Below are 20,827 nucleotides of genomic sequence, written 5' to 3' on the forward strand. Positions count from 1 at the left end.
CAATAGTAGGCTGGGTAGGACATCCCGACTCTTCAGTTGCCACTGAATAGACAGCACATCCGACACAGTCTTCCCGACGAAATTCGTAGCAGTCGGGCCGACTACTTCGTGCTTCATGGGACACCACAGTTCTGACCGAAAAACGATAAAACCGGGGAAAATAATATTTCGTTTACGAAATGGCGCTGCAGGTCGGTTCATCAAAGCGATTCTAGAGTACGGGGGGTAATAATAATTTGATAATAATAAACCTAATACTGGAAATATTAACATGAAAGTTATTATATGACTATTTTCGGACGTCCTCTGTCCATTTAAATGGTTTATAACCAATTTTAGGGTGGTGACAATTCCCCTTTAATAATAAAACAGTTTTGTATTTCTTATAAGTCAAAAATTTTTAAATACAGGAAAGAATGTATTTATTTATACCTAGGGATAATGTGTATGTCGAGACGGTTTTTAGCCTTTCTCTCAATCCACCCGTTGTTCCCCCTAGTATGAATAGTCCCGGTATTTCATTGGCTGCTTAAAATTTACGTCACCTAACGCGATGGTAATCAAACGCCAGTGACGTTTTGTCCCCCCCCCCGGCGCGAGACGGGGGAAAGGCGTTCAACGTGCCCGGCGATTGTCGCAACATAATTATTCTTCCTAAATATAAATAAATACATTCTTGATACAGGGTGGCTTGATTTGCTCTGGCCAGGCTTTTTTTCTCAAAACCTATTTGAAATATAAAATTGAAACTATCAGGATATGCTTATTTGGTTGCGAACGCTTTGAACAAAATTGTCGAAAACTCGAGTATGGTTTCATATTTTTTTATTAAATGACGGATATGTGCTTGGGAAAATTTTAAACGAGAAAGTTATAGAGAATACATACAAATAACAATTTTTTGATCACATACGGACAATACACACTTATATACTAAGGTCAGCAAAAAACAAGTTCGCCATAGCAGTTCTAAGGGTTATTTTACAAAACTTACAAGGAGACGATCCGAGTTGTAACGCACCGATTTGGTTCAAACTCGGGGATTTGGTAGACCGTCATGTAACTTGAAACACCCCCTAAGGGGAAATGTCTCCATAGGCAACCGTTTTGCCATGGCAACCAAAAATGTTACCCGGAACATTCCCCAAAAGAAATATACTAAAAGTCCCCACCTCTAGAGCGTGAGCTTCCGACGCCATCTTAGAAAATGGCCGCCTAGAACGCCTGACGTCATAAATTTAATGAAAGTGTCCAAAAATGTTAAAAATTGGTACATTGTACATTTAGGGCTTTCTGAATAGTATTTTAATTTTTTTTTGTGTACAACCGTTATTGTTGCCGCCATCTTGGAAAATGGCAGCCAAAACGGTTTTCCACGTAACATTCCACTATATGTTTCAATATGATTGAAAATTGGTATATAGTTTCTTTGCGGCTGTGTGAACACAATTACGAAATCTTATGGCTCTGCGACCGTTATTTCGTCCACCATCTTGGAAAATGGCGGACTGCAATGCCGAATTTGGCCTTCAAAATTGTATGATATTGTCTGATTGTTTTCAAATTTAGTATATTTTTTGTTTATAAGGCTGAGAACACTATTACAAAATCGTAAAGCTATCTGACGGTTACTTCGTCCTCCATCTTGGAAAATGGCCGTCACCTTGTTGATATAATTTTTACAACTATTTCGAATCCCTTTAGGATTAGATTCTTAACTTTTAAAATATGGAAAATGAAAACCGGTGATACAAATGTATATGTCTATATAAATTATATAACACATTTAATTAGGAAATGCCCAAAACTATTTAAATATTCTTAAAATACTTAATTAAATATTTATCAGTTACTGAAGCTCGTACCGTCCTAATCCCAAATAATAACAAATGTTTTAGACCCCGGGCTCCACTAACGTTTTCAAAATTTTGTTGACTTTCTCCCCCTCCTTGAGCTAGGGTCCCCAATCAGTACCTCGTGGGCCCTTTACTGCTAGGACCCGGGGATATAGACCGTTCTCTATTAAATGAAAACACGCGGCCTGTAGAGATAAAGGAAAGCCTATCGACAGTTCGAATCCAAAATGATGAAAAACGATACCTCACCAAATGGCGCCTACGAACCAAAGAAAAAATCATGTGCTTATTATATAGTTAATTAAACAGTTTTGGGAATTTCCCAATAAAATGTTTTCTACAAATAAATGTGTTATATGTGTATCATTGGTTTTCATTTTCCAGATTTTAAATGTAAGAATCTAACCCTAAAGTGATTCGAAATAGTTATAAGATCGCTATCAACAAGTTGAATATTTTCCAGACGGCCATTTTCCAAGATGGCGAACGAAGTAACCGTCAGATACCTTTAAGATTTTGTAATAGTGTTCTCAGCGTCATAAACAAAAAATATACCAAATTTGAAAACCATTTGACTATATTATATAATTTTGAAGGTAAAATTCGGCATTGCAGTCCACCATTTTCCAAGATGGTGGACGAAATAACGGTCGCAGATCCATAAGATTTCGTAATTATGTTCACACAGCCGCAAATAAACTATATACTATTTTTCAATGATATTGAAACATATAGTGGAAAGTTACGTGGAAAACCTTCTTGGCTGCCATTTTCCAAGATGACGGCCAAAATAACGGTTGTACACCAAAACAAAATTACAATACTATTCAGAAAGCCCTAATTGTACAATGTACAATTAACATTTTTGGACACTTTCATTAAATTTATGACGTCAGGCGTTCTTGGCGGCCATTTTCCAAGATAGCGTCGGAAGCTCACGCTCTAGAGGTGGGGACTTTTAGTAATTTTTTTGGGGTCAAAACTACCTACGAACCAATTTTCATCTTTATGGGAAAATGTTCCGGGTCAAACCGTATCTGTCCTGGGCTAAATGGGCACCAAGGTCATCTGACCTTACACCGATTGACTTCTTCTTGTGGATTTTGATAAAAGATTATGTCTATGAAACGCCTGTTACGAGCCTGTAAGAATTTCGTCAGCGTATCATCAATGCTTTGCAATTGGTCACTCCGGACATGATCCAGCGTACATTCCAAAATATTATCTATCGCGTAAAAACATGTATGATGGCAAACGGAGGAATTATTTAACCGTATCTGTAATTTCGCAAGCCTTTCGATTCTTGGATTAAATTAAGATTATATTTTGTATTTAAAAGCAGAAATACTCGTGTCCATGATTAATAAATAACGATTCAATATTCAAATTAAGAGGCTAAAGAAATGTATTAAAAAGAAGCAAAAGTTATTGCTTTGTAGTAAAGGAACCTAACATTGGACAAGCTTTCGGCCACGAAGACCTTCGTCAGATGAAACCTAATAACTAATCAATAGGCCAACTAAAATAAATATTGACTTGACTGCGCATGTACAACCTCATATAACTTTTTCTACATTTTAATTTTTTTGTTTAATTTTATGTTAATTTTTTTAAGGTGACACAAAACAGACAAAAATTATGTAGAAGTTACATAGACTCAATATAATTTTTGGTTTAAATGTTTGTCCCTTATAACGCCCCATGACGACGCTTCTTCACAACCTTGTTCTAAGTTAAGATTAGCTATGCGAAGGAATTCTTATTTTCGAGAAATTTTCGACGATACCAATTTTTTTCGTTATCGAAGATTTTAGGATTTTCCCAATCAATGTCGTGGTTTAATTCCCACATATTTTTGGCCACAATTAAAGCTTAATTCATAAACCACCCCTCGTTTATCTAAAATGTGGATTTTTTAGTTTCGACGGTTTATTTTTTATTAGAATTTGCTTAAGGAAGCTCCTGCCTTTATGGATTAAGTATTAATAAAATAAAATTAAATTAAATCAAGTCTTTTTAAATGTTGCTAACAAAGGTGGATCGGTTATTATAATTCTGACTTTCTGATGACAAAATCCGAATAACTACTTTACACCTCATTTTCTGAAGGGGTGAAAAGAGTAGCTCTTATACTCCGGAACAAGCAAATAGTTTATAGGAAGGATAAATTGTCGTCCCCGGAAAAGGCGAATAAAACGATTTAGGGTAAAAAGAATATACGCGACAAGAAACCACCTTCTGCTCGCCGGCCAATAATGAATTTTGATAAGTTTCGGATTTAAACCATCTCGTTTGGATTTTGCATCACTTCTGTTATCTCTTTAACCAAAATTATATTATCAGTTCAATAACTCAACCCTATTTTATGAGAGCTCTTTAGAAGCATTACGTTTTTCTTAAATAGATGAATTTATATTAAGGTAATGGTACTTTATAAGTATATTATTAAATTATACGAATCTTTGAAATCGAACTTTAACAGAATGAATAAGATTTGGTAATTTAAAGTTTTAATGAAAAAGGTTTGGCAGTCATTGGTAAATAATTAAATCTGATTTAAACTTCTTAAGGAGTCTAGCAGTAGCCTGCTGGCTGGTTGTAGACACATATGTAACCCATAAGCGCGGTGGCGCACTGGGAGATGTTAGCTCCGTCCAAAGGGTCCTATCTCCAACCTCCGACTTCGGTCAGGTGTGGGCTGGATACTGGGCTTAGGCCCAGGCTAATGGAGAGGGGCCGGGCAAACTGGCCGCCTCGGCGGATTGGGTTGCCTGCTGTGGGGCTGCGGGCCTCCGTATGAGGGCAAGGCGGACCCATATCCCGGCCTTTTGGATCACACCGGGATCTCCGGTGCCAGCTGTGCCGGGTTATGCGGGCTGCTGTGTGCCCGCCGTTCCCCTTTAGGAGCTCTCTCCAAAGGGCTTGGCTCCCTGCCTTTCTCGGTGGGGTGTCGGCCGGAGTTGCTAGAGCATCCATTTTTTATCCCACTGCTGTGTGCGAAGTGGTGGGCTGGTCGTTGCATTGTTGCACCTTCTGCTGGGTTGAGCGGCTTGCGTCGTGGGTGCGACCATCAGTAGTAGGGTTCTGCTACCCATGCTGGTTTTGTCACCTGTCCGGGCTTGTGGACACTGGCGTAGGGCATTCTGATGATAGGCCTCTGGTGGTGTGGTTTTTTGTTAACGGTACACCGGGCTATAAATTCTGACTACATGTAGACACATATGAGGTATTTCTCAAAATAATTACTTACAATTACTATTTTGCGATGGACAATGATGGACAGATTGAGGGAACTGGTGAAAAACTTTAAGAGAAGGGATGAAATTTGCACCTGCAACTGAACTTTTTTACATAAACACTTCAACAAAGATTTGTCCAAAAGCACATGCATGACTAATAAAAAAACTTGATTGAAAACTAAATTAAAAATGGCGATACTTTTTTTAAAATGGAACTTTTACCAAAGTTGTCGCATTAACGTGTTATGTGGAATTGGTTTTACGACGGAGAAAATATCACTGTGCAATTTTCTACCCTAAACTATATATAAGAAATTATAGAAAACCAATAATTATTTTGCATATGATATATTAAAACGTGAAAACCCTAAAGATGTCGCATTGTGTTTAACCTGCATACAATAACTAACGCTTTAAAATCATACTAGTTCTACTAGCAGTCGTTGGATATCAATAGATGATCGGGATATTTTCCCCTTCAAGATACTCTTCCATCTCAGAAGCAAACTACACCCGTTTTGATAAGATTGCAGTGATTCATCCTGTTGAATCGGAAGTGCTAGTTCTCCTTACACGTTTTCGTGAACTGACTTAATTTATAAATGTAATATTGATAAACCCGCATAAAAGTGTTCTCAGCCTCTAGCAAGTATACATTGTGGTACATATAAAGAAAAAGATTACGCCCGTGCACTCTTTCACCCTTTTCTCCCGGCAAGAGTGAAGGCATCGTATACGATCCCTAGCTATCTCTTAGGGTAGGCGGATTATATTTTCAGGGGATCATAAAAAAACATAGGCTTTGGCAAGATGATACCAAAAATGAATTTATTTATACGTACGTCTATTTGGGATATTTTTAGGTGTTGCTCCCCATTTCCCTTATGCTTGAAGAGCAAGCACCTGCCTCTTATCCCCTAAAACCAAATCATCCCGGTATCACAATGGTTAAAGGAAACTGACATCTTGGTGATACCAATCTTAGTCATGATACAAAAGATTAAACACCATCTAAAAGCAAAACTAATATATCATGAAATTCCAATATTATTCTACACAGGATCCATACCTCTACTAGGAATACCCGTTGAAAGTTTTATATTAGGAATGCTTATCGTGGAAGATTTTCGTCTCGATGTGGCTGACGGTTTTTTGACGTCACTTTGTTAACTTAACAAAGAACAACGTGAGAGGGGAGCGTGCGCGAAGGGGATCTTTCTCTCGTAGGTGCGGCTAAAGCCGTCAGAGTGATCTTACCACACGCGACACGGCAGGATAGGCATTCCAAGTAGAGGTATTTTTGTAGTTAATAGTGGCGTTACATTTTAAATCAAAAGTTAAGTTGCGAAAAGTCTTGCACTTGGATCTGCTAGTACGACTAGTTATTTGAGGGACAAACCGTTCCGCATAGGAACGATTCTGAGCCTTGGGGAAGGTTTGTAATCGTTGGTTCTTCTGCTAAAATTTCCGAGTCGAAGAACGCTGCACTTAATGTGCATAATTGTGTACCTTTTTTTGGCCACACCAGTGATTTTAGCTTCCTTATTCCTCCGCTTTACACAACTCTGGTGGTAAACTGTATTTTAATTTTTTAATTCCTTCTTAAAAAAATCATAACCGTTATTTTATCATAACCCGTACTCCGAGTTGAATTCTTTTTGAGGCTTGAAGAAGGCAAAACCTAAATTATAATTGTTTACATAATTGCATTCTATAATTTTATGCTGTTATTTTTTCTATTGCTAAAATATTTTTTATTAAGCATTATCTAATAGGCCCAATCTACATTTCTACAAAATCGCTCTACTCATTTTCTAGCGTTGGTTCAACCTGGCTAATTTTCATTTTAAAAGCCAAAAAAATATTTTGTTTGGAATATTTTATGACCTACATGGAAAACCCTTTATTTACCAATATTTTTTGTTCCCTTCTAGGATCAACCTTTGCCCTGAAGAGTGGTGTTACCATGTTAACTGCTATTCTTAGAAAATTCCAATTATTGGAAAGCTGGACGCTAATATCTTACTAGAAATACTTTCTCGTTCGTCCACTTCTTATTCCGGAAGTTATTGGTTCATTTACAGTTTTTAAGATTTATGGCCAGAAGTTCTTCGTATTCGAATGATCACGTTTGACTGATAACAGAAAGCAACTTTCCTTAAATCAAACACCAATTAATCATAAGTTTACTTAAATAATTAAATTTGATTTCGTTGCAATTTTAAGTGTGAACAATAAAAAACTTCATTAATTTTAAAGTTTTTTCAGTGAAGGCAAAAGTAAACAAAATATAAATGTAGGTCTAATTGGCGATCTTGAGTAAATTATAATTGGTTTTAATAATTATAGGGCAAAGGTTGATCCTAGAAGGGAACAAAAAATATTGGTAAATAAAGGGTTTTCCATGTAGGTCATAAAATATTCCAAACAAAATATTTTTTTGGCTTTTAATTATATGTAGAAGATATTTATTATAAAAATTTTATTTACTTCTAGATTATCACTTTGAAGTTCGAGATCACCATGGCGAAATTTGAAATCATCATTTTCAGGGTCGAGATAGCCATATAACAAAGATCGCTCGTTCTGTTTAAATTCGAATCTGCTCTAATCTATGGATAGAAATAAGAATTGGGAAAAAATTAATAATATAAACACTCACTTGTCTAGTTTAACCTGATTTAAGCTTCATTATTTAGTTAATTACTTTTTCACACGGCAGATCAGAGTGTTCGTTTTAATTAAAATACATGTAAACATAAATAGCGCATGAAAGCGAAATAATGAAAAGTAGTTAGCGTTAGGGTTCAGTCAAATATTTGGTAGAAAATGGTCCCAATGATTGAGACCCTTAATCGAGATCTTTCCTCGAATCTTAGAAATTATTTCCTTTTTTTAAATTTTTGAACCGTTCATAACCTACGACACATAGAAATAACGAAGTTCACGATAATGTAGTAAAATAATGTTAATTAATCCCAAAATCCAATGTTACTATCGCTTTTCAGCTTGTGTTCATCTTTTTGATCTGCAAAGTTAAAGATCGACTCTTCCTCTGGTTGGTCCCAAAACCGAGATTCTCTGATACGAATTACTCTAAAATTGAAAATGAAGAATGAAGTTACATGGGTAAAAACTAATTTATTGGAGCTTCAATTTTTATTTTAACAAGACGTACGACGGTCATAATACACAGTCTTTCTAATGTGTTAATTTTGTTTGAGCTATTCACAGCAACCTGCAACGCCGGTATCAAGGCCACATATAATTGTATTTACACTTATTTGTTACTTTTAGTCATACTTTGAAAGTATCGAAGATTCCTTCAATCAGTGGCACTCTTATTTTTGCGTCTGTCACACTTATTTTTACTTCAGGTCATACGTTGTAAGCATCACGTATTACTTCGATAAGTGCCACACTTATTTGTTACTTTGGGTCATAATAGAACGGCCTTGGAAAATACCAGAGATTAATTCGCCTATAGTCTCTATAACCACGCGTATTTCCTATGTTGGAAGTTGAGGGGGGTACGTATACGCTGTCCAAAAAACATGACTTAGAATTAAAAATAAGCAGCGTAATTACGTCATTGTAATTCTAGGTTATATGGAAGACACAGAAATTCAAAAATATAACTTTCATGAAAATCTGACTTAAATTAAGGAACGTTATGTCGACTTTCAGGCGGTAATATAAAACCACGAACATAGGGGTCACTTAAATAACCCCGAAAACCTTACTTAACATAAATATTTTCTGATATAACCGAAGGGATAGTTCCGCTGAATCCTAACCTATCAAATAATATTTTTTAACGTTACCGGACTTTATTTTTAACAAAATATCAACCACACAAAGCTAAACTACCGAAAACGGTAACTTGGGCAAATGCCCAACTTTTTGGGCTTCGATTTCGAAAATTAATGAAAAGCTATCAATGGCGAGATATGTACACTCGAACGAGATATCATTGACTCTTCTAGCCCTAACCATTGAAGAGATATGCGCGACACGATGGCATCGGCGTCAGTGTACGTGAGACTAATACAGACAAATCCTTAGGATTGTGTGTAAAAACGACACGACTTGAATATTATTTGTTACTCAAACAAATTAAAAAAAAACTTAAGATGCGAAATCCTAGGTTAAAGCCGAAAAATTACTAAGCCGAAAAAAAAACAGTTAACCGTGGTAGGTGTAAACATTTAGTGTGCGTATTTCAGGTGCTCTTAGAAGAATTTGTCCTACGAGTTGTGTAGTAATCGAGGGATACCGTCAAAAACCAATATTTCATATACAAATAGTTTTACATTCTTTGTATTTACTCTTCTCGGTCAACAGAGATGAGACGTAAATAAGTTCCCTTCATTTATACACACTTTATAATCCAGGAAATCTAGACTATAATTTTAAATAAGAAGAGAGTGGAATTTTTGTACAAAGTTACTGCACCAAAACCCCAAAAGTCCCCAAGATTCCAAGCGTTGCTTCCTGTCGTTCAGTCCCCCTTTGGTGAGATCCGACCGGTTAAGGTCATCGGGCCATTGCTTTTTCTCTAATTGACCCACAATATTGAGAAAGGGCTTTTCGGTGAGACAATTATGTGCTTTGCAATTAATTAAACCTGTTGTCTATCCCCATGAATAATTAACTTAACGTTTTCCGCTTATCATCACATTGTAAAGCTGGACCTAAGATATAAAATGATATATTGATTTAGAAGAACTTCTTATATTTATGATACTTTCAAAACACTTAGACATGATTCTTCAACTAAGGGCCCTATGTTACATTCTAAGCCTGGACTTCCAACGAAGCTCTGGGCTGAAGCCTTAAGGATGACGACCTATATTATGAATCGCTCAGCACCAACACAAATTCCTGGGAAGAGCCCGTATGAACTGTGGATCTGAAAGCCAAACCTGTCATTGAAGCATCTCTGTGGTTTTGGAACAGAATGATTCACGCATCTTCCAAAAGCGTAAAAAAGAAAGCTGACAAAGAAGGCTTATAAGATATTTCTCGTTGAATACGAAAGCGATGCAGATGGTTATAGAATCTACGTTGCAAATGTCAATGATGTCCTGCGGACTAGAAATGTCTGGTTTAATCCAGAGCGTTATAGTATAGAAACGTAACCTTCAACGTCAGACGACATAATTAATCAGGGAAAGCGTTTATCTGAATTCGTCGATGGTTATTATGATGGTGAGTCCAGCCAGGGCGAGCAGTCTTCCAACGCTGATGATCCGGAAATGGAACCCAGACCCGTCAAGTTCTCGTCTGCCAGTCCAGTTTTGATAGATAGTTCAAAGTTAAAGAAAACTCTTACCTTCACCGTTTGACCTTCTTGATCCGTGACGTTTCTGTCTATGCTGTTGTCCACCTACCCGGGATTTGGTCTGCAGCTTCTCAACCATGTCTGAAGAAGAAAAACTCCTGGACGTCTCAGCCCCCATCTCGTTCTGCAATACGATGGGTTACCGAATTTGTAAGGATCAGGCGTTGATACCTGGTACAATGTGTTGGGCTCCATCGCGGTTTGCAGCTTGTCACTGATTGAAGAAGAAATGACCTTTGTCGCTTGCTTGATATCCTAATGTTCAATCTTCGATATGGACAGTGACTAATCGAAACGCTCTAATACAACCAAGTACCAATAAACTCTGGAGACTTCTGCCACCATGAAATGTTACTATGCGGGCGTAATAATAATTATTAAACGTCGGTTTAAATACTGTTTATTAACGTAACATTACAAAGGGTGACTTGTAAACAATCTAAAGGAGGGCGCAATTCTAATAACAGTGTCACTAGGGGAGATACTCAATATGCATTTGGTTTATTTTGGTTACTGCTATTTTTGATCCAGGTGAGGTTCAGGAAAGGTTTTCTACATTACAGTTTCACTTAGGTTTATCTTTAGTGTTCTTGGGATTCTTTCTGTATTTAATTATGCTTAAGGTGAACATAGACGTTTTTAGGCGCAAATAATCAAATATTTTTTAATATATTGTTTAGTTTACGAGTTATAAGGAGAAAATGCCAAGCTAAATTTTTCTACTTATTTCAAAGAATGGATTGATAAATCAAATTCCGAGAAAGTTGATGATATCTTGCAGCTCCATCCGATTAATATTAAGTTTAATAACACAAATATAGCTACATCTACGGGGACTTTTCTAAATATGCTGATAACACCGAAAGAAACAAATAAATTATAATTCTCCATTTTTTATAGTATGAGGGTGTGTAGTACTATGATTAAACATTGTTTGAGATATAAACCTAGCCATTTTATGGGTGGAGGACCGATACTACACAGAAAAAAGTTTAGCTTTTAAACATTTGAATTGCAATTTAACGCGTTATAAATGTAAACGGCTTCTTTTGCCGTTGATTCCCTAAACACCAAGATGTTTTAATGCAAAATGGCTAAACAACATAACACGAAGAGTAAGCGAAAAATCTATAAAAATGCGTTAGAAACCTATAGGCATTTAACAAAATCAACATAAACCTAAACATCTGTGTTTTAACAATGATAATTTACTTTTGGTTATTACGCTGGAATTTTGTAATAAGAAGTTTCATTTAAACAAGGAATACCTCGGCGTGTGGTGCCATACCAGAGTGGTTGAGAAAAATCATATCACCTCGGGCAGGAATCGAACCTACGACCTTTAGACAACGTTGGAGTTTTAAATGCCAATTTTTGAAAGCAATAATCTAGGCTAAATCTATAAATTGCTAGTACACGCTGATCATTAATTGAGTGAAACTGAGAGCAGATAAGTTGTATGACAATTATCAGTGGTTAACACTAGAATGTTACTATTAATAGCACTTGGGGATCTTTTTTTATTTTCAAATAATTGTCAAAATGTCGTAATGAAATTCGGAATGACTAACACAGAAGGATATTCTTACCTGATTCATTTGATTGTACTGAGTACTTAATCAAGATAAACATTAGATAAGGACAGCAAAGGCTAACAAATATTAGCGTGTTTCACTCGACAGGTTCGCAACCACCAGTCTTAGTTCCGAATAATGTATTTCACCCCCCTATCAGTCGAGTGAGACCAAGCAGCCCCAGGGGCTACCAACCTTAGTCGATCCAAACGCAAAGATTTTGTCCCAAATGCATCTCCACCAGAACTCAATCTACTTTCCGATCCATCCAACAAATGTTTGCCCACACAGCCACATGGTAAATCCCGCTAATATGTCAAATGTAAGCTTTTCACAACTCGTATATCCACCCCCACCGTACCAGTATATTACAAACCCACAACAGCAATAGGGGGTCAGATTCCCTACTGGCCACCAACGAACCTATCATTCCCTCAGTCACAACTGGCAGTGCCTCTAGCACTAGGCAATCAACGAGCCATAAAGGTTCCACCAATCCGATTCAACAATAAAATAATATCAAGCGGCGTCCGTCCAGGATAACGGATGCCGATCTTCTTCTCGTCCTACCCCTATTTTTTGAAGATCAAACCGAAATGTGGTATCGTCAAAATGCTCATCTCATTATAAATTATGCTAATGTAGCGAAGGCGATGAGGAGTGTAGCGAAGGCGAGGAGGAGTGTAGCGAAGGCGATGAGGAGTGTAGCGAAGGCGATGAGGAGTGTAGCGAAGGTGATGAGGAGTGTAGCGAAGGCGATGAGGAGTGTAGCGAAGGCGATGAGGAGTGTAGGGAACGCGATGAGGAGTGTAGGGAACGCGATGAGGAGTGTAGGGAACGCGATGAGGAATGTTGCGAAGATGTAGAGTATTTATTTTGGACCGGGGAGCTACATCTTGACACGTTACCACTAGTTGATGCTAAATAAAATAAGAGTGATAATTACCTTAAAAATTATAAACAAACATTCTAACTCATTAATTACCAGTAGGTGATTCACCTATTGAGTTTAATAAATTTACAGGTGCTATTGCATGGTCAGTGCTAAATATATCATCCATTTCATCATAAAAAGGCCAAGTTTGTTTGCCTTGGCCACTTTTGTTGGATTTGTCTTTCACTTTCCTGTAGCTGTAACAAAAATTAAAATATATTTATTACAACCATCTTATTTGAAAATAAAATTCCATAAACAACTTACGTTCCTTTAAGGTTCCTAAATTTAATATCGCAGTCATCAGCAGTCCAATTATATCCTTTCTCCTTCATTTGCTCGCCTATTTTCCTCCAGATATTTTTTTTCTTTCTGGCATTGTCTATTTCATCCTTATGATTGGAATACAAACTTATCAATAACAGTGTTGATTTTGTATCCCATCTACTAGAAGAACCTATGGATACAAAACATTGATTGTAAAGATATTAGGATTTTGGGAGTAAACTAAATAGTTTACCATTTAATTCATCGTTTTCTGTAGGTGTGTTCATTTCATCACTCTCTTGCTCTTGACTGATAAAACCAAAACCATCATCTTTTGGACTTTTCTTAACATTTATTGGTTTTCCACATTTTGTTTCTGTATGCCGGTTGATTGTGGTTGATTCAATACGTTTTTTTCATTTGTTGAACTTTTTTGTTTTGGTGGTAATCTTTGAGGTTTTACACCAATTAATTTAGCTTGCTTCAAACAAAAATTAGCAAAGGTTTTGTCTGAAATAAATGTTATACAAAATGTCTCAATAGATATTACTAATTGAAGCAGCGTTTTAAAAGGCTCTGATGCAGATATGCACCTTGCACCACACGGTAAAATGCCAAGGCTTAACATTTCACAAAAGAATACATTCATACAAATTCTGTAGGAAAACTAGTATCAATAAAATTACAAACAATAACATACCTCTAACAATTCTAGCGTGATCAGCAGGTCTGACAGCAATTAAATAGAACGTTTCGTGAGAATCCTGGAGTGCAATTTGCATTAATTGATCCGCCATTTTCCATTAAACCAACGCGTTTGACCAAACTTTGACGTCACGATGACTAAAAAACCGACTCTTCGAGCCGATGACTTCGATGAGTTATCGATAAGCATCGTGACGTCAACACCGGAAACGTGAAAAAGCGTACAGTAGAAAATTGGTGTCAGCGCTTACTCATCGCTGTCAGCGATGAGCTCTACTGAACGTACCCTTAAATCGTTGAGAGCGGGGCGCCATCTAAGAGTAGAGATCGGGACTAATTGGTATATCTACGATGTTAAGGCCTAACAATTTGCAAGATTAACTGAAATAATAGATATAGCTACGACCTTTTTTTGTTTATTTTACCATTGATATAGTAATTATTAATTAAAATCAACCGTTATCGAAGTAAATAGTTTTCAGCATTTGACAGAGAGACTATTTGAAATCGCGAGGCGGTGACATGGTTGCCAGGGAATAAAATTAAAAATTTTCATCTTGAGCGCGGACCGGAATACCACAAATGCGCGTTATGTGCTATCCTTATTGGTTAGAAATATCACGTGATCACTAGTTCTTTAAAAAGGGTGTCAAGCATGGTGGAAGGTAAAATCTGGAGGCAGTGATAGACTTTCTCCCCCTATTTACTTTTGCTTTGGCTGATACTTCAAATAGGTTCCAAAGTATAGCGACAGCTCGCGGTAAGTTATCAGTCTTTAGCAACGTAATAATTTGTATGGTCTTTGGCGACACAAACTATCGTTAAAAACTCAGCGACGGGAAAATAGTTACCATCATACTTAATTATTAATCATTAGAGGATAGTGTTGACTTTTTAATCTAACATATCACAAAATTCTTCGGTTAACTGAATAAAATCCCCGACCTTTTACCTCCATCTTGGAGATCCTTGTTTTATTCAGGTTATCTAAGTTCCGTAATATCGACACTGTATTTATTTATAATTAATAATATCCCTTTCATTTTAAAACCATTTCAATATTCGTGCCTTGGTAGATCTAAACCTCGATCCAAACTCGATTTGATAATAAAATTGTTAAAGGGGAACGGCCAAGCTTTTCCAAATATGGCCTTATTTACGTATCAAAAGATTAACAAGACGTTCAATATACTAACACGTACCTTTTTTTGTCTTGAAAAAATAGCTTTTGGCCCAAAAAGTTGAAACGAAAAATAACGCCAGGTGTTTGGGTTTGAATTTTCGCCGCCATCTTAGGGGCTGCCGCCGGCGCCCCGAACCCCGTATGAGCGATTTGCGAACTATCCTAACTTTTAAAAACGCGCAATTTAGGCTTAGGTCGCTTATAACTGGAACGCGCCGCGCGTGCAAAACATATTTTTTGCGTCTTCAGCAGCTCGCGCTTTTACGTTGTTTTTCTGTCTCACCGACTTCTCACCAGGGGTCGCGGCGGACGCGCGCTTTTCGATTTCCCGAAATTTCTTTATGTTATTAAAAATTAACCACTCAATATTTTTTGATGCGGTTTTCGCCATAAATTTTAGTTTTTAATAGGCTTTAGGGCTATCTAACTGGTTCAAGCTTGACCGTTCCCCTTTAAATTTTTTTTTAATACTGTTGGCGGAATGACTATTTTTAGACGATCATGGTACTAAGGGTTCGATTCTGAAATCCGTTTACTCGTAACCCTAAGAAATCAACTACATTCTTGGTAACATAAATATTGGTGAAATAATTTACCTTAATTGAATTGACGTCCTATCGTTTATACGTTCTATCTTGATGAAAATACTCTACCAGTTAAAATTCGACTAAATTTGTTTCTACCGAGTCTTATCTTTAGTATTTCAACTGTTATCTAATTAACGCGGAATTTTGTTTGACAAAGAAGCAAAATATTTCTGATTACAGGTATTTCGACACCGTACTTTAAAGGGAGTATAAAGTAGAATCAATAGTGGATCAAGTTGATAGAAGTTACGATTTGAGCCTCGTTTTCATGGTCTATTTCAACCGAAAAAACAGCAGGAGGCGGAAATTAATTTGGTTTTCTTTCCACTTCAATTTTTTTCATGGTATTGAGATCAGGATTGGATATAAAGCACTAGTCACGGCATTTGACTACTAAAATAAAGGCTCTGACTACTAAAATTAATTGAATTGTGGGGGCTCTAAATATTCATAATTAATGGCGAATATGGCGTATTATAAATTCAACATTCATCAATTCCATTTTATACAAAAAAATCACAACACGTTTGTAGAGCTTGTAGAAAATCCAGAGTCCAGAGAGTCCACTGCACCTCATACAAGTTCTGATTCAGAACCTCGATCTCAAATGAATGCGTCATGCATTTGATGTTATTATCAATGAAAATTTTTAACTGTATTTGTGTACTCTACTTTACTGCAAAATAACTCAACTCGATTAAATTGCTTTGTTCAAACATTTATCTTTTACGGTTTTCCAAATTTTAATTTGATTTCAAATTTAATTTCACTTCCTTTTTCAGTCAGTCAAGTCTACACATATTACAATAGGAATGTTTCCCCACTTATAAATGGTTTGCACCTAAGGGAAGGAACAGAGGCGTAGCTAGGGGGCGGACCACCCGTTTGGGCATGATTTGGGGGTGACACCCGACCGTTAAAAAATCAAACCTTACACCAACTAGTAAGTAGCACACCATGATATCAGCCCCGGGTGTCACCCCATGCTAGCTGGCCCTAAATGGGTTAGAGTGTGCAATAACTGGTGGCTTTACCGGGGAGTCGGGGTCCGGCTCTTGTAACCCATAAGGGCGGTGGCGCACTGGGAGATGTTAGCTCTGGTCAAATGGTCCTATCTCCACCTCCGACTTCGGTCAGGTTTGGGCTGGATACTGAACTTCGGTTCAGGCTAACGGAGAGGGTCCAGGCAAACTGGTCGCCTCGGCGGATTGGGTAGCCTGCTGTGGGGCGGCGAGCCTCCGTATGAGGGCACGGCGGACCCATCTCCCACCGGGATCTCCGGTGACAGCTGTGCCGGGTTATGCGGGCTGCTGTGTGCTCGTCGTTCCCCTTTAGGAGCTCTCTCCAAAGGGTTTGACTCCTTACCTTCATAGGTAGGGTGTCGGCTGGAGTTGCTATAGCATCCATTCTAAATCCCACTGCTGTGTGCGAAGTGGGGATTGGTCCACCCATTGCTGCACCTTCTGCTGGGTTGAGTGGCTTGCGTCAAAGGTGAGACCATCAGTAGTAGGGTTCTGCTACCCATGCTGGATTTGTCACCTGTCCGGGCTAGAGGGACGCTGGCGTAGGGCACTATGATGATAGGCCTCCGGTGGTATGGTCTCTGTTACTAGGTACACCGGGTTATAAATTCTGACACACCCCATGCTAGCTACGCCACTAGGAAGGAAACTGGGAGTGTGGTCAAAAATGCAAACCATTTCGCGCGTAGCTGCTAAATAGGCAGCCATTTTGTTGGTAATCTCCTCAAAGCGACAAAACGTACGAAAATTAGATTTCAAATTTCAAATTTTGAAATTAATAATGTTATGGGCCCTAAACAAAACCCAGATTAGATTTTAAACCCGGGTTATTTAAATAAAATAGCCAATGACGACAGGAATATCTGCGAAAATAAATTTGACATAGTTTATCATATTAGGTCTTTGTGGTGATCCCTTTTAGAATTACCTTCGGTATCGAATAAAATGACAATTTTCGGTTTGCCTTTCTAATTCTACTACTCGAACCATTTTTAACAAGGCAGTTAATCATTTTTAACGAGAACCTAATATCAGAATCATCTTGAACCAAATGATCTTCTATTAAGTGTCTAGGATGATCAGTTTTTTCTCTCTTAAAAGTTAATCAACAACTCTCATCGCGGCATAAATGTACAATTCGTTGATTTACTCCCTTTAAAGACTCATCAACACGATAACAAATAGAAAACACCTGTTACCAAAGATAGCAGCAATCCGTTCGAATTGTTAAGCGTTATTTACGATAACATTTGTAACTATGAAATTCAAATTCGCCGACAACTTTGTAGCCTGCAGCATTCGTTTTTTCTGAAATCGGTAATTTCATTTTCCGGAGATGTTTCGTATGGGTTAAGCTAAATCAACTTAATCAAAAAGTAGACAACCGCGGAACAACATTATTTCGATCACATTATACCAAAGGTGATATAGAAGAACAAATTACCTAGAATGTGTTGGAAGAACAAAACCAAATATTATTCTAATGAAATTATTTTTATTAAGTATTAGAAAGTACTTACACGAAGCATTTACATATTTAACAAAAGCAATCGGGTACAGAGAGGTGACCATATATGCAAAAAATAACCACAAAACAATCATGAAAGCAAACCGATATTTGCTATACCAAAGGTGAAAACATTAACCGGTATTTGCTATAAGAAACCATATAATAACAATAACCGATATTTGTTATACGAAACAAAATGAGAACACTAACCGGTATTTTCTATACGAAACAATATCATAATACCGGTTTTTGCAATACGAAACAACAATAACGCCAATAGATATTTGTTACACAAAAACCCACGTGAACATTAACCGGTTCTCGGTATAAAATGTTAATTGAACCGTTGCTTGAAGAAAATGTAAACTTTAATGGGTGCTATTGGCGTAAACTACTTTCCGAAAGTACAAAATTAACATGAAGTATTTAAATTACATAAGCTACAAAAAATTGTACAAAACAATAACAAAGGAAACAATACTCAAAATATGTTAAAGATATGAATAACACTGAAGTTCCACTATTTCGTATAATCCAAAGAAGTTACTGATCTGCAATGAAAACTAATATTATTTATTAAATAATAATCTAGAAATTCTGGTTTTCTATGGCTACACATTTTTACTAGTATATTCAGGAATCCATACCTCTACTTGGAATGCTTATCGCGGCAGATTTTCGTTTCGATGTGGCTGACGTAGGCAGGGCCTTAGCCGTCAGAGTAATCTTACCATACGCGATACGGCAGGATAATCATTCCAAGTAGAGGTATGGATTCCTGAGGGAATATAACCTCAGGCATTTGGTGTGGAACACCAACGTTTGTGACTCTGGCCTTTGGCTTTAAAAATGTTTGGAGCCACTGTACAGGGAAAATGAAAAATTGAAGGGGTCTTCCATAAAGAATGCTTCGCAGGTTATATTCCCTTAAACTTTAGCACCAATCACCGCTAGCTTCTGCTAAACCTGGAGGCAAACATGTAAAATTCGTTGATTCAACAAAAATATTTAAGTTCATACTCATTTTAAGCGATAATTTTCGGTCGTTAATTAGGTTATTAATATTATATGACTTTAGGACATTTCACAGATTTACAGTGTAATATAGGACAGGTTTTTAATATAAGATTTATTAGGACTGCCTGGAATCGACTCACTTTTCGGATCATCTTGTTCAACGACGCCGTTTGACTTGTGATGGCTCTTTCTCTTGCGCTTTCTACGTGCGCCACCTCGCTTCTCGTGACCTACATTTGTTACCATCGTAACCTTTCTGCGCGCCCCTTGAAGATGTCGTAGGTTGTTTGTTGCAGCAGTAGTAGTTGTTGGGAAACTCTCGAAGCTTTGCGAATAGATACAGTTTTCGATGAATTTTTCAGCGAATCCCAATTCTCCCAATTCCACTAAAGCACCCGAGAAAGGGAAAGATGCCTCGCTTCGGTTATCCATCGGGAACGTGTCTGGCCCGGAGCCAGCGTAACTCCAATCGTTGATTATCTCTTGTTTAAAGCGTTTTGCCTCGATTCCCTCGAATGGTTGGTTTATAAAAATACCATCTCCCCATTTAGTTTTATTTGCAAGCAAAGTTGTTGAATTAAAACTTGCTGATGCGGTGGCCATGGATCTTGATGAATCTGATGGTTGATACACATTACGCCAGAAATCAGGTTCTGGTTCCACTTCTCTCGCGGGAAAAGACAACTCAGAAGAAACGTTTTCCAAGTTAGCTGAATTTGATTTAGAATTAGCAAAGATACTGGACTTCCAAGATGAAGGATCTGGGGTCGAATAAAGTTGAGATTGAAGTTCCATCTCAAATCTCTTCGATGACAGTGTTTCCTCGCTGTTCGATTTTGAAAATTGATACGAAGATGCTGTACAATTCTTTGAAATTTCCATATCAACATTTAAAGCTTTTGACCTTGAATCAACCTTGGACATAAAAGCGTTTTTCTTTCTCGCTTGTTTCGCTTCTCGTCGAAGTTTTTTGCGCTTAATTCTATTAGGTAGATTCGAATTCGCACTTTTTATCTTGAAGTTACATAACGGAGCGGATGAAAAAGGTACTTGTTTGATCATCATTGTTTGACGAAGGTTGCCCTCAGTTAGACATCTGTTTAACATCTCGCTTGAGTTGTCATAGGTAGCTGCCGGCTTGTCGCTGGAGTCTTGGTAGGGTTCATTACCTGAAATGCGGACTGAACCTTCCCTGCGGATATTCTTCGGACTGTCAATTAGTGGTAACGCAGAAGTCTCGGATTTCCCGCCAAATCTATCCAATTCTTGTTTAATTTCGATCTTTACTTTGGAATCTAACGTGGTGATGTCGTTTTGGTCTTGGGGGTGTGACTTCTCGTTCAAATGGCTTTGGAAGTCCGGATTTGGTACAAAATTTGTTTCAACATCACTAGCTGCATCTTTATACTGTTTAACTCCAATGACAGGACTACAGGAGTTCGATGTTACGATGCTGGAGAGAACCGTTATATTAGGAATATGATTATCTTCCCGAGTTAATGCAATTGGATCCTTTTTGACCACAAGTGCGTGGGCAGTATTGGACACTGTACAGCCGACTCGACCTTTTGACGCTCTTTGTCTCTTGC

General features: G+C 37.5%; 2 protein-coding genes across 3 annotated transcripts; both read right to left on the minus strand.

Moving 5' to 3' along the window:
• Positions 1–12,649: 12,649 nt before the first annotated feature.
• On the minus strand, positions 12,650–14,011 carry LOC149949555 (uncharacterized). The gene is made up of 6 exons (XM_090169444.1): positions 13,915–14,011; positions 13,644–13,724; positions 13,468–13,590; positions 13,215–13,404; positions 12,999–13,144; positions 12,650–12,933 (listed from the first exon to the last, which is right to left on the minus strand). Exons 1-6 carry the CDS (start codon positions 14,009–14,011, stop codon positions 12,650–12,652), a joined length of 921 nt encoding a protein of 306 aa, XP_090025570.1.
• A 4,380-nt stretch (positions 14,012–18,391) lies between these two features.
• LOC149949556 (uncharacterized) lies at positions 18,392–19,681 on the minus strand. 2 transcript variants are annotated; one of them, XM_090167860.1, is made up of 2 exons: positions 19,379–19,681; positions 18,392–18,772 (listed from the first exon to the last, which is right to left on the minus strand). In XM_090167860.1, the coding sequence occupies exons 1-2, from the start codon at positions 19,668–19,670 to the stop codon at positions 18,765–18,767; spliced, it is 300 nt and encodes a 99-aa protein (XP_090023986.1). In that variant the 5' UTR covers positions 19,671–19,681; the 3' UTR covers positions 18,392–18,764. The 2 variants fall into 2 exon arrangements, with proteins under 2 accessions (XP_090023986.1, XP_090023985.1); XM_090167859.1 differs by lacking the exon at positions 18,392–18,772 and adding an exon at positions 19,057–19,187.
• Positions 19,682–20,827: the final 1,146 nt, after the last annotated feature.

The sequence above is a fragment of the Leiobunum rupestre genome, chromosome 3 (genome assembly GCF_980474605.1).
Source record: "Leiobunum rupestre chromosome 3, qqLeiRupe1.1.hap1, whole genome shotgun sequence".
NCBI classification, from domain to species: domain Eukaryota; kingdom Metazoa; phylum Arthropoda; class Arachnida; order Opiliones; family Sclerosomatidae; genus Leiobunum; species Leiobunum rupestre.